This window comes from Nerophis lumbriciformis, linkage group LG22 (assembly GCF_033978685.3).
Source record: "Nerophis lumbriciformis linkage group LG22, RoL_Nlum_v2.1, whole genome shotgun sequence".
NCBI lineage: Eukaryota > Metazoa > Chordata > Actinopteri > Syngnathiformes > Syngnathidae > Nerophis > Nerophis lumbriciformis.
Genome location: NC_084569.2, coordinates 2,582,459 through 2,598,800, shown reverse-complemented (window position 1 = coordinate 2,598,800; position 16,342 = coordinate 2,582,459). Strand labels below are relative to the sequence as shown.

At 46.2% G+C, this 16,342-nt stretch overlaps 1 protein-coding gene across 1 annotated transcript in view; it reads right to left on the bottom strand.

Moving 5' to 3' along the window:
- Positions 1-442: 442 nt before the first annotated feature.
- The window catches only part of LOC133615682 (meiosis inhibitor protein 1), a 149,365-nt gene continuing 133,465 nt past the window's right edge, over positions 443-16,342 (bottom strand). Inside the window, exons 31-33 of the mRNA XM_061974446.2 lie at positions 16,203-16,334; positions 1,090-1,211; positions 443-860 (exon numbers count right to left, since the gene is read on the bottom strand). Of these exons, the coding sequence (XP_061830430.1) occupies positions 806-860; positions 1,090-1,211; positions 16,203-16,334 (309 nt within the window). The 3' untranslated portion in view covers positions 443-805. The remainder of the gene's footprint in view (positions 861-1,089; positions 1,212-16,202; positions 16,335-16,342) is intronic.

Here is a 16,342-nt window from a genome sequence, read left to right as displayed (position 1 = left end):
AGTCCAAGTGTTGTCCACATGTGAGTGACACAGAGTTAGTCTAGGATGAGGGTGAAGTCCAAGTGTTGTCCACATGTGAGTGACACAGAGTTAGTCTAGGATGAGAGTGAAGTCCAAGTGTGGTCCACATGTGAGTGACACAGAGTTAGTCTAGGATGAGGGTGAAGTCCAAGTGTTGTCCACATGTGAGTGACACAGAGTTAGTCTAGGATGAGAGTGAAGTCCAAGTGTTGTCCACATGTGAGTGACACAGAGTTAGTCTAGGATGAGGGTGAAGTCCAAGTGTTGTCCACATGTGAGTGACACAGAGTCAGTCTAGGATGAGGGTGAAGTCCAAGTGTTGTCCACATGTGAGTGACACAGAGTTAGTCTAGGATCAGGGTGAAGTCCAAGTGTTGTCCACATGTGAGTGACACAGAGTTAGTCTAGGATGAAGGTGAAGTCCAAGTGTTGTCCACATGTGAGTGACACAGAGTTAGTCTAGGATGAGGGTGAAGTCCAAGTGTTGTCCACATGTGAGTGACACAGAGTTAGTCTAGGATGAGGGTGAAGTCCAAGTGTTGTCCACATGTGAGTGACACAGAGTTAGTCTAGGATGAGGGTGAAGTCCAAGTGTTGTCCACATGTGAGTGACACAGAGTTAGTCTAGGATGAGGGTGAAGTCCAAGTGTTGTCCACATGTGAGTGACACAGAGTTAGTCTAGGATGAGGGTGAAGTCCAAGTGTTGTCCACATGTGAGTGACACAGAGTTAGTCTAGGATGAGGGTGAAGTCCAAGTGTTGTCCACATGTGAGTGACACAGAGTTAGTCTAGGATGAGAGTGAAGTGGGACAGACAGATGGACATGGCCCCAACACGTCTGAAGAGAAGACTTAAGGAAGAATAAACAAAGTGTTGCAGTTGCATTGTTCATGTTTGAGCAAAGTTCCACTAGTGACCAACCCACTGTGGACTTAATTGGTGTGTTCAAGTTCTAATCAGAGTCTGGCTGAGCCTGACTAGCAAACGGTAACAAGAGTGTTAGAGTACAAAGAGTCAATGCAGAATGTGTGTGTTTATGGTGTAGCGTACGTAACGTTGAGGGATACAGGATGTTGCTGGGCACAACGGGGCTCTCACAGGCGGGCTCTGAGTCCAGGGAGTCCATGGCACGCCTCACTCTCTGCTTGTGTTCCTCGGTGGGTGGAGGCTGCCAGACACCACTCTGGATCTGAATGGACGGGAGAAACTTGAGAACTTGCAGTTTTGGTTGATATCGGCGGCGCCAGTGGATCAAAGCGGTAGTGTTTCGCCAGAAGACAACCACGTTTCCCAGACATTCCCTACCGGTAACAGTTAGAGATGCTACCTCAGTAGAAGCACTTAAGTCCCATCTTAAATCTCATTTATACACCCTAGCCGTTAAATAGACCCCTTTTAGACCAGTTGATCTGCCGTCTCTCTTTCCTGCTCTGCGTGGAGAGGTTATCAGGTGACCACAGATGTAATGCTAGCTGTTGTTAGAATAATTATGTATATATTATCACACTAACTTTAGTATGCTTAAAGTCTGTTGCTTTAGTTATTTAGCTATTGTGCTCAAGTTGGACTTTTTCTAATGTGAGCAAGGACAAATACTTCTTGTCTGAGGGGTGGCCTCAGCCGTAGAATCTTTGTTTGAGCCCGCTAACAGCCAAGGACTTCAACCGACCTCAGCGAAGATGGGATGACGGCAAGGACTTCAAGGACCTCAACAAGATAAGATTCCAACACGCAGACGAAGCGGTGACGAGGCGAAATCACAAGGCCCCCAGCACATTCCGTCACGTATCGTGCGTCCCGGACCTGCTTTGCATAAAATATGTGATCACTCCTTTGAGAGGCGGCCTTAGTATTGCTGACTGTGGAACTCCTGAATAAAAAGAGAGACGCAAGAGCTGGACCTTAGAGCGTAGGGCGAGACTGTGACTAAGGGTCCGGCTCCATGCGTTCTCCTCATGAGCTAGATTGAACTCTGTCTCTGATTGATTCCTTGCTTCTTGTCTGATTAATAGATGTCATCAGTGTTTGAACCTGATCTGCTCTGCGTGGAGAGGTTATCAGGTGACCACAGATGTAATGCTAGCTGTTAGAGATGCGCGGATAGGCAATTATTTCATCCGCAACCGCATCAGAAAGTCGTCAACCATCCGCCATCCACCCGATGTAACATTTGATAAGAACCGCACCCGCCCGTTGTTATATATCTAATATAGACGATGCAAGGCATTAGTGAGGTTATAAAGCTTTTGCCTGTTAAAGAAAGGAGACTGATCCAATGCAGCACAGACATTCGCGTGCCACGCTGTCACGGCCCAGACACACACCAGTGCGCAATCATATGGGAGCCGCGCTGAGCGCACCTCCAAGCGCGTCTCGCTGCCGGCGACGGCCGGGTGTGGGCCCGACGCTCCAGCGCCATCCATTTTCAGGGCTAGTTGATTCGGCAGGTGGGTTGTTACACACTCCTTAGCGGGTTCCGACTTCCATGGCCACCGTCCTGCTGTCTATATCAACCAGGGTGAGCCCCACCCCTTTCGTGAGCGCACTGCGCGCGGAGTGACCCCTGTTACGCGCCCCCGGCAACAGGGGTGGCGGGCAGGTAAGCTGCGCGGGCGGAGCGCGCGGAGTGACCCCTGTTACGAGCCCCCGGCCACGGGGGTGGCGGGCAGGTAAGCTGCTTACCTGCTGCGCGTGACGCCGGCCGCGGCGAAGGCGGACGAGGCGTGGTGTCGGTGCGGTGGGCGTGGTGGTGACCCTGGACGTGCGTCGGGCCCTTCTCGCGGATCGCCTCAGCTACGGCTCCCGGTGGGGCCCTCTCGGGGGAAGGGGCCTCGGTCCCGGACCCCGGCGAGGCGTCACTTCTCCGCTCCGTAAAAGTGTCCATCTCTTTTTTTTTTCTTCTTCTGTTGTGGCATATGCTGCAGGTGCCTGCTCGTTTTTCGTATGTGGGTAACAACATTTAACTATGTATATATATTTACCAATTGGTTTAACTGCCACCCGCCTGAATCTATTTAAAATCTAATTTTTTTTAATTTCAACCGCCCGACCCGACCCGCGGATAAAATCTAATTTTTTTTAATTTCAACCGCCCGAACCGCGGATAATCCGCAGACTCCGCGGTTGTGTCCGCAAACCGCGCATCTCTACCGGGTAGCCTCCCTTTTTCTTTTTTTTGTCTCCTCGGGCAAAACTTTTCATTTATTTGGTTGTTTTGGAGGTTCTGCCATGACAGCAGTAATTGCATGTGGGCGTTAAGTTTTCTGGCAGCACGTAGGCGCTCGCGTCCACTTCCGTCTTTTTAACCAATGGGAAAAGGGGGAGCGAGGTATGCCGTAAAGCAAGTCAGCACATTTATAGTATTTTGCGTGGCAGGGTTCGCTCAGTGCCAGTGAGAGCGACACAGGCCCCCTCAGCCCATGACTGAGGTATCCTTCAACCAGTTTGAAGTCCAGGTATGGTCCCAAAAGTTATGAAAGTATTTGATGAAGGTTGAGAAGGTACTTTGTGCTGCTTTAAAAAAGACAAAAAAAAACATGTTTTAAAATGATAACCATGGAAAGGCTGAAAATATATCGCATATTTAAGGCTATAGAGCTGCACCCACCAAATTTTAGAAGAAAAAAATATTTTTACATAGACTATAAACTGCAGATGTATACACAAAATATGAAGTCTTTTTTTAATGTTTATTTACAGACCTTAATTGTTTCCAAACGGTGTCTGTAACACGGCAGTAAAACGGCTGATCAGACAAAACACAAGTCATGGTCATGGACCCACTAGCTGCGCAAGCTAGCTCTCCAGTCAGCTAAACAGACTCAATAACTGACGTTTTGGTGAATTTGTAAAACTGAAACAACAAAAATAATGTATATTGTATCTGTCTTTTGGTCAAAGGTTACTCTACAAATAGTTGTTTTTCGGTGATTGATGCTCTATTACTGCTTTTTCCTTTTTAAAAAAAATTACTTTCTTTTCCAAAGGTTTAACCAAAACATTCCTGTTCACGATCAGAGTCTGTATTTTTCTCCTCCTCCTTCCTCCCTCGCAGGAATGGGCCACTTCGAACCAACCCCTCCTCCAAAGGTTACCCTACAAATGGATTTCCCTCGTGATTGATGCTGTATTACTGCCTTTTCCAAAGGTTTAACCAAAACATGTCTGTTCTCGATAAGAGTCTGTATTTTTCTCATCCTCCTTCCTCCCTCCCAAGGACAGGCCACTTCGCCCCAACTCCTCCTCTCTCTTTTCTCACACTCCCAAAGTGGATATAAAGATCTGGAAGTTTCTTTGTTTCCCTCTCTCCATTTTTTTTCTTCTTCCCTCTCAGCAGCGCAGACTTGCTCCTCTGTAAACTGATGGTATTTGTCATGTCTGTGTAATCATGTTTTGTTTTAAGTCATGTTTTGTTTAGTTTCTGGCTTTTCACTCCCTTGTCTTGTTTGCATGATTACCCATTAGTTTCACCTGTTTCACGTTTGGACTCATTGTGCACTCTTGTTTGTCACCATAGCAACCATTAGTTTTCACCTGTCACGTCACGCACCTGTTTCACGTTTTGAGTCACGCACCTGCTTTCACTAATCATGTCCATAGTATTTAAGTTCATTCATTTTCTATTGTTCGTGCTGACGACATCTGTCAAGACCTGGACTATGACGTGGTTTGTTCTCCCGTGGTGCAAATGAACATTTGAACCAGACATGGCGTGAAGGTGAAGACATTATTTATTTAAACTATCAAAAAAGGAATAAACGAAAAGCGCGCACAGGGGCGGAGGTACAAAACAAGACTATAAACACAAAACTTGCACATTGGCAGAAACTATGAACTATTAAACAAAACACTAACTGTGGCTTAATAAACAAAAACTTACTTGGCATGGAACCGGCATGAAAAAAAGAGTAGCAAGGGTCATCAGGGTGTGGAGAGTGTGCAGGAGCATAAATGCGGGGATGTCGTCAGGACGAACAACAGAAAATGAATGAACTTAAATACTATGGACATGATTAGTGAAAGCAGGTGCGTGACTCAAAACGTGAAACAGGTGCGTGACGTGACAGGTGAAAACTAATGGTTGCTATGGTGACAAACAAGAGTGCACAATGAGTCCAAACGTGGAACAGGTGAAACTAATGGGTAATCATGCAAACAAGACAAGGGAGTGAAAAGCCTGAAACTAAACAAAACATGACTTAAAACAAAACATGATTACACAGACATGACAGTATTTGAGCCCTCAAAATAAATATTTAAGACCTTAGCTTTCTCTGGGCATGTATTTATTGAATAGGAACAATTCCAAATCAATACATAATTAGGCCTGCAACAATTAATCGACGAGGAAAAAAAGCTTTGACTTATATCCTGTTGATTTTAATGAGTGTAACTAATAGAAAGGAATGACATTTGGACTGCAGAGAGTACCCGGAACTTTCAATATTTGTATTTCTTTTATTCCAGTTTAGCAATGAAAGAGACACTCTCAGTCACATCATGTGGACTCAAGGACGAGGCAAAACTTGGCCTGTCGGTCATGCAAATAAACAGGCAGGCAGTGGTGGCCATCATTCTGTTATGAGCTACTCTGCGCATACTAAATGTAAGTGGTGGGACACGGTGGGCGTGATGGCTAACACTCCACTCACTGGCTGCTGCACACTGCAGCAAACCAAGACATAAATATCTCACGACTAAGTGGAGAAGAGTGTTTGACCGGGAGCCAACACATTTTGACAATGGTTAAAGTGGATGTAACTTTCCAATTTGTTTTAAGCATTATATCCCACCCTAGTACGGCTTTTAGCACGGAATAACCTAACTATGTCTGTGCACCCATTAGCTTTTTGTGTTGTTAGCCAATGAGCGCACATTTGCTGCTAGCGTTAGCTGTCTACTGTAACAACATGACTGTTGTTGTTACAGTAGGTATGAATCTGAAATGGCCGCCCAGGTACTATACTGTACCTGAATCTATTTAGATGCATGTTTTAGACTATTAACAAATAAGTTGATCAAAGATATATTTCAATTTTTGAAGTGGTAAAGCCACCCATTCATTTTGTAATCTGTTGTTGCGATTGTATGATTTACTACTGATTTATTACCAGTGTTGGGACTAACGCGTTACAAAGTAACGCGTTACTGTAACGCCGTTAGTTTCGGCGGTAACTAGTAATCCAGCGTTTCTCAAAGTGTGGGGCGCGCCCCACTGGTGGGGAATAGAGACATGACAGGTGGGGCGCGAGGAACGGGAGGAAATTTCACTTTAAATTTTTTTTTTAAATTATTATATTCTTAGATTATTTTTTTTACTATGCTTTCATTTTCTATACACACTGTAAATCACTTTGTGATTCTGTCTGTGAAATCCGCTATATAAATAAATGGAAATTACCGGTACTTATTTTTACTGTAGGCTTTATATTTCTCGGTACGAGCGAAAGTTTGACAGACATAGCAACAGTAACTAATGAGGGCGGGGCTAAGCGGAACACACTTTCGAGCGGATGGGTAGCAGGCTAATGTGTGGACCACAATTACACAAATATATACATTTGTGACTCACACCTCAAAGGTCGTCGAGCCAGAGCCAGCGCCTGCAGAGAAACAAAAATGTGACGAGCACGCACTGTGTCATTCACCGGGAAGCACTCGCGTCAAGGCAGCTCAGCCCCGAACTCAATGAGGTTTTAACAGATGTTGTGAGCGCGGTAAATTTGATCAAAACACGACCACTGAAAGCGTGACTGTTCTCTGCACTGTGTGAGGAAATGGGAGCTGATCATACAGCCGTGCTGTTTCACAGTGAAGCAAGGTGGCTCTCCTGGGGCAAAGTGCTGTCACTTGCCCTGTCTTGCCAAATGCATAGCTCCTCCTTTTTTTTTTGCAAAGATTGCAAAGTGGCACATTTATTGTATTTATTATTGAACTTGATGCAAGTTATTTGATTTATTATTGAACTTGATGCAAGTTATAACACTTTTTTTGATTTATTATTGAACTTGATGCAAGTTATAACACTTTTGTTTTATTTATTATTGAACTTGATGCAAGTTATAACACTTTTGTTGATTTATTATTGAACTTGATGCAAGTTATTTGATTTATTATTGAACTTGATGCAAGTTATAACACTTTTATTTGATTTATTATTGAACTTGATGCAAGTTATAACACTTTTCTTTTTATTATTGAACTTGATGCAAGTTATAACACTTTCTTTTTATTTATTATTGAACTTGATGCACGTTATAACACTTTTTTTGATTTATTATTGAACTTGATGCAAGTTATAACACTTTTTTTGATTTATTATTGAACTTGATGCAAGTTATAACACTTTTTTGATTTATTATTGAACTTGATGCAAGTTATAACACTTTTTTTGATTTATTATTGAACTTGATGCAAGTTATAACACTTTTTTTGATTTATTATTGAACTTGATGCAAGTTATAACACTTTTTTTGATTTATTATTGAACTTGATGCAAGTTATAACAGTTTTTTTTATTTATTATTGAATGTGATGCAAATTATAACACTTTTTTTTATTTATTATTGAACTTGATGCAAGTTATAACACTTTTGTTTTATTTATTATTGAACTTGATGGAAGTTATTTTATTTATTATTGAACTTAATGTTATTTTATGTTATTGAGTTCGAATGTATACAACTTGATGTTCAATAAATTTGAAAATGTTAAAGCTTGGCATTAGCGCTCTGTTGGGGCGATTGGGGCAGGTGGGGCTTGAAAACTCCCCCTTGTCCAAAGTGGGGGATGACAAAAAAAGTTTGAGAACCACTGTAGTAATCTAACGCGTTATTTTTTATAGTCAGTAACTCAGTTCCCGTTACTACATGATGCGTTACTGCGTTATTTTACGTAATTTTTTATGTAGTATCGGCTAGAAACAGAAGATCTGAGTGTTTTTATTGCAGCGCTGCAGTGACATGCTTCTGATTCTTCCTCTGCGCTCTGTGTGTGTGACATGTGTGTGTCTGGGTGTGGGAAGGGGAGGGGGTTATGCAATTCAACGTAAACCGTTGGCCAACACACAGAACACTATAGTGTTCTGTGGTTACTTTTTGGTTGGCCAAGCGGACGTGACGACAGGCTGTCCTCACTCAGATCGGCACGGACCTGGAGGGGGCGTGCCTTAAGTCCGGCTGGAAATCGGGAGAAATTTGGGAGAATGGTTGTCCCGGGGAGAGGCACTGAAATTCAGAAGGGTTGGCAAGTATGAGATATTCTCACTTCTTTTCTTTTGTCGAGCACAAAGAAAAGAACATTTTAGTTAAATATAAGTTGTGTCTGTCATGACTTGGACTGTGACTTGGTTTGTTCTCCCGAGGTGCAAGTGAATTGGACTGGTCATGGCGTGAAGGTAAATACATTTTTAATAATAACACTCAAAGGAACAAAAGGTGCGCTCAAGGCGGATGTACAAACTTGACTAACGAAAACAAAAGACTTGCACGGGGGCAAAAAACTATGAACAACAAAAAAAACACTAACTGTGGCAATAATAAACAAACTTACTTGGCATGGACATGAAGTGCACAGACGTGGACAGAGTGTGACAGGGGGAATAAATGCGGGGATGTCGTCAGGACGAACAACAGAAAATGAATGAACTTAAATACTATGGACATGATTAGTGAAAGCAGGTGCGTGACTCAAAACGTGAAACAGGTGCGTGACGTGACAGGTGAAAACTAATGGTTGCTATGGTGACAAACAAGAGTGCACAATGAGTCCAAACGTGGAACAGGTGAAACTAATGGGTAATCATGCAAACAAGACAAGGGAGTGAAAAGCCAGAAACTAAACAAAACATGACTTAAAACAAAACATGATTACACAGACATGACAGTGTCTTGGATCAAAGATCCTGTCTTCTGCCCAAAACAACAATTCAAATCTGCCTTTGTGTATGTCACGTGTGCCTTCCTTAGGTGAAGCCAGCTTTACAGCTATGTTGTTATTATGCTGTTTGTTACTTATGTTGCAGCTATTTCGAATAGTTGTGTCAATTTGTTCTGGCCTGAAATAAATTGGCCCTTTGAAACATATCTTTGTGTTTGTGTGTTGTATGTAGAGCACATTGCTTAGCAGAGTTCAGTCAAGTTGATCAACACATTGTATTATTCTCCAGTGCAAGAACAGTACTGACATGAAGGCTAAAATGGCATTAATGGGAGCTTTAAAAAAAAAAAAAAGTAGAAGAAGTAACTAAAAAGTTACTTTTCACAGTAACGCATTACTTTTTGGTGTAAGTAACTGAGTTAGTAACTGAGTTACTTTTGAAATAAAGTAACTGTAACTAGTTACTGGTTTTCAGTAACTAACCCAACACTGCTTATTACTACACACTTTAGTTTTGTGTGTGATAGCAATTCCGCCAAGTTGAGCTATTAGCATTAGCTAACATGGAATGTATATTCTATCATGTATGAGCCACAGATGTGAATGACAAGACTGAAGCCCATACGAGGGCTGGGCGATATATGGACTATACTGGATATATCGCGGGTTTGTCTCTGTGCGATATAGAAAATGACTATATGGTAGAGATGCGCGGATAGGCAATTATTTAATCCGCAACCGCATCAGAAAGTCGTCAACCATCCGCAATCCACCCGATCTAACATTTGATCAGAACCGCATCCGCCCGCATCCGCCCGTTGTTATATATCTAATATAGACGATGCAAGGCATTAGTGAGGTTATAAAGCTTTTGCCTGTTAAAGAAAGGAGACTGATCCAATGCAGCACAGACATTCGCGTGCCACGCTGTCACGGCCCAGACGCACACCTGTGCGCAATCATATGGGAGCCGCGCTGAGCGCACCTCCAAGCGCGTCTCGCTGCAGGCGACGGCCGGGTATATGGGCCCGACGCTCCAGCGCCATCCATTTTCAGGGCTAGTTGATTCGGCAGGTGGGTTGTTACACACTCCTTAGCGGGTTCCGACTTCCATGGCCACCGTCCTAGCTGCTGTCTATATCAACCAGGGTGAGCCCCACCCCTTTCGTGAGCGCACTGCGCGCGGAGTGACCCCTGTTACGCGCCCCCGGCAACAGGGGTGGCGGGCAGGTAAGCTGCACGGGCGGAGCGCGCGGAGTGACCCCTGTTACGAGCCCCCGGCCACGGGGGTGGCGGGCAGGTAAGCTGCTTACCTGCTGCGCGTGACGCCGGCCGCGGCGAAGGCGGACGAGGCGGTGTGTCGGTGCGGTGGGCGCGGTGGTGACCCTGGACGTGCGTCGGGCCCTTCTCGCGGATCACCTCAGCTACGGCTCCCGGTGGGGCCCTCTCGGGGGAAGGGGCCTCGGTCCCGGACCCCGGCGAGGCGTCACTTCTCCGCTCCGTAAAAGTGTCCATCTCTTTTTTTTTTTTTCTTCTGTTGTGGCATATGCTGCAGGTGCCTGCTCGTTTTTCGTATGTGGGTAACAACATTTAACTATGTATATATATTGACCAATTGGTTTAACTGCCACCCGCCTGAATCTATTTAAAATCTAATTTGTTTTTAACCACCCGACCCGACCCGACCCGACCCGCGGATAAAATCTAATTTTTTTAAATTTCATCCGCCCGATCCGCGGATAATCCACGGACTCCGCGGTTGTGCCCGCAAACCGCGCATCTCTACTATATGGTGATATTGGACTATACGTTCTCACACAGTTGTTTTTAGCTGCGGGCATTACACTACAGGCTCTTCTCACTCTTTCTTGTCTCTTCTTCTCACAGAGACATAAAACAAGCGCACCTTCTTACATACGTCACATACTGTCACGTGTGCAACGTCATACGCCCTCGCCGAGCAGAGAGGTAGCGACATGGGTAAAGTTAGCAGAGAAGTGCGAGTGGTAATACAAGAGAACAAGGACGCCAATCTGGTAACAAATGAAGGAAGAAGAATTAATTCCCAAGAGAAACAGCAGGGGGTCCATCGTCTGGCGGTGGTTTGGCTTCAAGCGGGAAGATGTTGAACAGACAACCGTAATATGTCAAGTATGCGGCAAAAGCGTTGCTACAAAAAGTAGCATTACTGCTAATATGTAGCATCATTTGAAAAGTCACCCGCTAGAGAATGAAGAGTGCTTGAAACTCCGCATGTCCATCCATCCATCCATCCATCTTCTTCCGCTTATCCGAGGTCGGGTCGCGGGGGCAGCAGCCTAAGCAGGGAAGCCCAGACTTCCCTCTCCCCAGCCACTTGGTCCAGCTCCTCCCGGGGGATCCCGAGGCGTTCCCAGGCCAGCCGGGAGACATAGTCTTCCCAACTTGTCCTGGGTCTTCCCCGTGGCCTCCTACCGGTCGGACGTGCCCTAAACACCTCCCTAGGGAGGCGCACGGGCGGCATCCTGACCACATGCCCGAACCACCTCATCTGGCTCCTCTCCATGTGGAGGAGCAGCGGCTTTACTTTGAGCTCCCCCCGAATGACAGAGCTTCTCACCCTATCTCTAAGGGAGAGCCCCGCCACCCGGCGGAGGAAACTCATTTGGGCCGCTTGTACCCGTGATCTTGTCCTTTCGGTCATAACCCAAAGCTCATGACCATAGGTGAGGATGGGAACGTAGATCGACCGGTAAATTGAGAGCTTTGCCTTCCGGCTCAGCTCCTTCTTCACCACAACGGATCGATACAGCGTCCGCATTACTGAAGACGCCGCACCGATCCGCTTGTCGATCTCACGATCCACTCTTCCCTCACTCGTGAACAAGACTCCGAGGTACTTGAACTCCTCCACTTGGGGCAAGATCTCCTCCCCAACCCGGAGATGGCACTCCACCCTTTTCCGGGCGAGAACCATGGACTCGGACTTGGAGGTGCTGATTCTCATCCCAGTCGCTTCACACTCGGCTGCGAACCGATCCAGTGAGAGCTGAAGATCCTGGCCAGATGAAGCCATCAGGACCACATCATCTGCAAAAAGCAGAGACCTAATCCTGCAGCCACCAAACCAGATCCCCTCAACGCCTTGACTGCGCCTAGAAATTTTGTCCATAAAGGTTATGAACAGAATCGGTGACAAAGGGCAGCCTTGGCGGAGTCCAACCCTCACTGGAAACGTGTCCGACTTACTACCGGCAATGCGGACCAAGCTCTGACACTGATCAAACAGGGAGCGGACTGCCACAATCAGACAGTCCGAAACCCCATACTCTCTGAGCACTTCCCACAGGACTTCCCGAGGGACACGGTCCAATGCCTTCTCCAAGTCATGTCAATCAAAGATAAACTTAATTTTTTTTACAAATATTAGCTCATTTGGAATTTGATGCCAGCAACATGTTTCAAAAAAGCTGGCACAAGTGGCAGAAAAGCTCATCAAACACTTATTTGGAACATCCCACAGGTGAACAGGCTAATTGGGAACAGGTGGGTGCCATGATTGGCTATAAAAGTAGATTCCATGAAATGCTCAAACAAGGAGGGGGCGAGGGTCACCACTTTGTCAACAAATGCCTGAGCAAATTGTCCAACCTCTCTATGATGTAAACACAGGAAGTGACTGCTATAAAGAGTTTGTCTGCGTTAGCGCTTATAATAACAATATCACTACCGTATTTTACCCTAGTATAAGTCGCACCTGCCGAAAATGCATAATAAAGAAGGGAAAAAACATACATAAGTCACACTGGAGTATAAGTCGCATTTTTTGGGAAAATGTATTTGATAAAAGCCAACAGCAAGAATAGACATTTGAAAGGCAATTTAAAATAACCCACCAACACGTCTTCTTATGAGGAAGCAGTGCCTGGGGAGTCTGTGGTGGGCTCTCCTATTTCTGGGGCTGAGGTTGCTGAGGTAGTTAAAAAGCTCCTCGGTGGCAAGGCCCCGGGGGTGGATGAGATCCGCCCGGAGTTCCTTAAGGCTCTGGATGCTGTGGGGCTGTCTTGGTTGACAAGACTCTGCAGCATCGCGTGGACATCGGGGTCGGTACCTCTGGATTGGCAGACCGGGGTGGTGGTTCCTCTCTTTAAGAAGGGGAACCGGAGGGTGTGTTCCAACTATCGTGGGATCACACTCCTCAGCCTTCCCGGTAAGGTCTATTCAAGTGTACTGGAGAGGAGGCTACGCCGGATAATCGAACCTCGGATTCAGGAGGAACAGTGTGGTTTTCGTCCTGGTCGTGGAACTGTGGACCAGCTCTATACTCTCGGCAGGGTCCTTGAGGGTGCATGGGAGTTTGCCCAACCAGTCTACATGTGTTTTGTGGACTTGGAGAAGGCATTGGACCGTGTCCCTCGGGAAGTCCTGTGGGGAGTGCTCAGAGAGTATGGGGTATCGGACTGTCTGATTGTGGCAGTCCGCTCCCTGTATGATCAGTGCCAGAGCTTGGTCCGCATTGCCGGCAGTAAGTCGGACACGTTTCCAGTGAGGGTTGGACTCCGCCAAGGCTGCCCTTTGTCACCCATTCTGTTCATAACCTTTATGGACAGAATTTCTAGGCGCAGTCAAGGCGTTGAGGGGATCTGGTTTGGTGGCTGCAGGATTAGGTCTCTGCTTTTTGTAGATGATGTGGTCCTGATGGCTTCCTCCGGCCAGGATCTTCAGCTCTCACTGGATCGGTTCGCAGCCGAGTGTGAAGCGACTGGGATGGGAATCAGCACCTCCAAGTCCGAGTCCATGGTTCTCGCCCAGAAAAGGGTGGAGTGCCATCTCCGGGTTGGAGATCTTGCCCCAAGTGGAGGAGTTCAAGTACCTCGGAGTCTTGTTCACGAGTGGGGGAAGAGTGGATCGTGAGATCGACAGGCGGATCGGTGTGGCGTCTTCAGTAATGCGGACGCTGTATCGATCCGTTGTGGTGAAGAAGGAGCTGAGCCGGAAGGCAAAGCTCTCAATTTACCGGTCGATCTACGTTCCCATCCTCACCTATGGTCATGAGCTTTGGGTTATGACCGAAAGGACAAGATCACGGGTACAAGCAGCCGAAATGAGTTTCCTCCGCCGGGTGGCGGGTCTCTCCCTTAGAGATAGGGTGAGAAGCTCTGTCATTCGGGGGGAGCTCAAAGTAAAGCCGCTGCTCCTCCACATGGAGAGGAGCCAGATGAGGTGGTTCGGGCATCTGGTCAGGATGCCACCCGAACGCCTCCCTAGGAAGGTGTTTCGGGCACGTCCGACCGGTAGGAGGCCGCGGGGAAGACCCAGGACACGTTGGGAAGACTATATCTCCCGGCTGGCCTGGGAACGCCTCGGGGTCCCACAGGAAGAGCTGGACGAAGTGGCTGGGGAGAGGGAAGTCTGGGCTTCCTTGCTTAGGCTGCTGCCCCCGCGACCCGACCTCGGATAAGCGGAAGAAGATGGATGGATGGATGGAATTTAAAATAAATAAAGAATAGTGAACAACAGGCTGAATAAGTGTACGTTATATGAGGCATAAATAAGCAACTGGTATGTTAACGTAACATATTATGGTAAGAGTCATTCAAATAACTATAACATATAGAACATGCTATACGTTTACCAAACAATCTGTCACTCCTAATCGCTAAATCCCATGAAATCTTATACGTCTAGTCCAGGGGTCGGCAACCTTTACCAGTCAAAGAGCCAATTTGACCAGTTTCGCAAATTATAGAAAACAATGGGAGCCGCAAAATTTTTTTGAAATTTTAAATGAAATAACACTGCACACAAAGTTTTCTTTTTGCTTTGTGCTATGTATAAACCAGGGGTCTCAGCCCACACCTTTATATGGAATTTGAAACCTGGTGCGGCACGCAGGTCTTAAATGAATGGCGCTTGACAGCGTCATGCGTGCCGAGATGGTACAGCACATAGCACCCACTACAATCAGCGTGCCTGATCAGCCACACGTTGTATGGTGTTTCCGCTTGCTCACGTAGGTGACAGCAAGGCATACTTGGTCAACAACCACACAGGTTACACTGACGGTGGCGGTATAAAAAAAACTTTAACACTCTTACTAATAATGCGCCACACTGTGAACCCACACCAAACAAGAATGACAAACACATTTTGGGAGAACATCTGCACAGTAACACAACATAAACACAACAGGACAAATACCCAGAATCCCATGCAGCCCTAACTCTTCCGGGCTACCAAACCCCGCCCACCTCAACCGACGCACAGAGGGGGGGTTGATGTGTGAGGGAGCAGGGTTGGGGTGGGGGCGGGGTTTGGTGGTAGCAGGGGTGTATAATGTAGTCCGGAAGAGTCAGGGCTGCATGGGATTCTGGGTGTTTGTTGTGTTGTGTTTATGTTGTGTTAAGGTGCAGATGTTCTCCCGAAATGTGTTTGTCATTCTTGTTTGGTTTTGGTTCAAAGTGTGGCGCATTATTAGTAAGAGTGTTAAAGTTGTTTTATATGGCCACCGTCAGTGTAACCTGTGTGGCTGTTGACCAAGTATGCCTTGCTGTCACGTACGTGTGCCATCAGAAGATGTGTATTGTATAACAAGTGTTGGGCTGACACGCTGTTAATACAGATTGTAGAGAGCGCCAAATGTTGTACCATCATGGCACGCCCTTATTATAGCTGTAAGGGTGAAAAGCGGTGGATATTAATCCCGGGAGTTTTCTGCGAGAGGCACTGAAATCCGGAAGTCTCACGGGAAAATTGGGGGGTTCAGCAAGTAAGCTGCTGAGCCGCATCAGAGTGATCAAAGAGCCGCATGCGGCTCCGGAGCCGCGGGTTGCCGACCCCTGCTCTAGTCTCTTACGTGAATGAGATCAATAATATTATAATGTGTTAATAATTTCACACATAAGTCGCTCCTGAGTATAAGTCGCACCCCCGGCCAAACTATGAAAAAAAACTGCAACTTATAGTCCGAAAAATACGGTAATATTTGTTAATATTCAAGTCACCAAATGTAAATGGAGTATTGTTGACACTTTTTGAATGGTTATTTATCTGATTTTATGAGTGGAATAGTGGAGCTCCCATGGGCTCCGCTGTAAGCAGACTTTTATTTACCTTAGAATGCATAAAAAACCTCCATCCGTCACCATGTCTTTCATAATAATTGGGAGTGATAGGCAACATTGGAAAAAAAGGTGCAGTTCGTCTTTCAGTAAACACATTTGGTAACACACTGGTGCAGCAGGGAAAATGGTGGCATTTAATATCAAGTGTGGTTGTTGTTACATACATCCATCTACAGTGTGTGTGTACATGGCTGTTGTACCTGTGTGAGAAGTAGCCTGAGGGTGTGTGAGGCTTCCTGGCTGAGCGTCTTTACCCCTTTCCTCTCTACTGCATCAATCACCCGGAGCAGGTCGGGCTCCCAGCGCACCACCGTGCTGCTGTGCCGCATGAGCTGCAGAG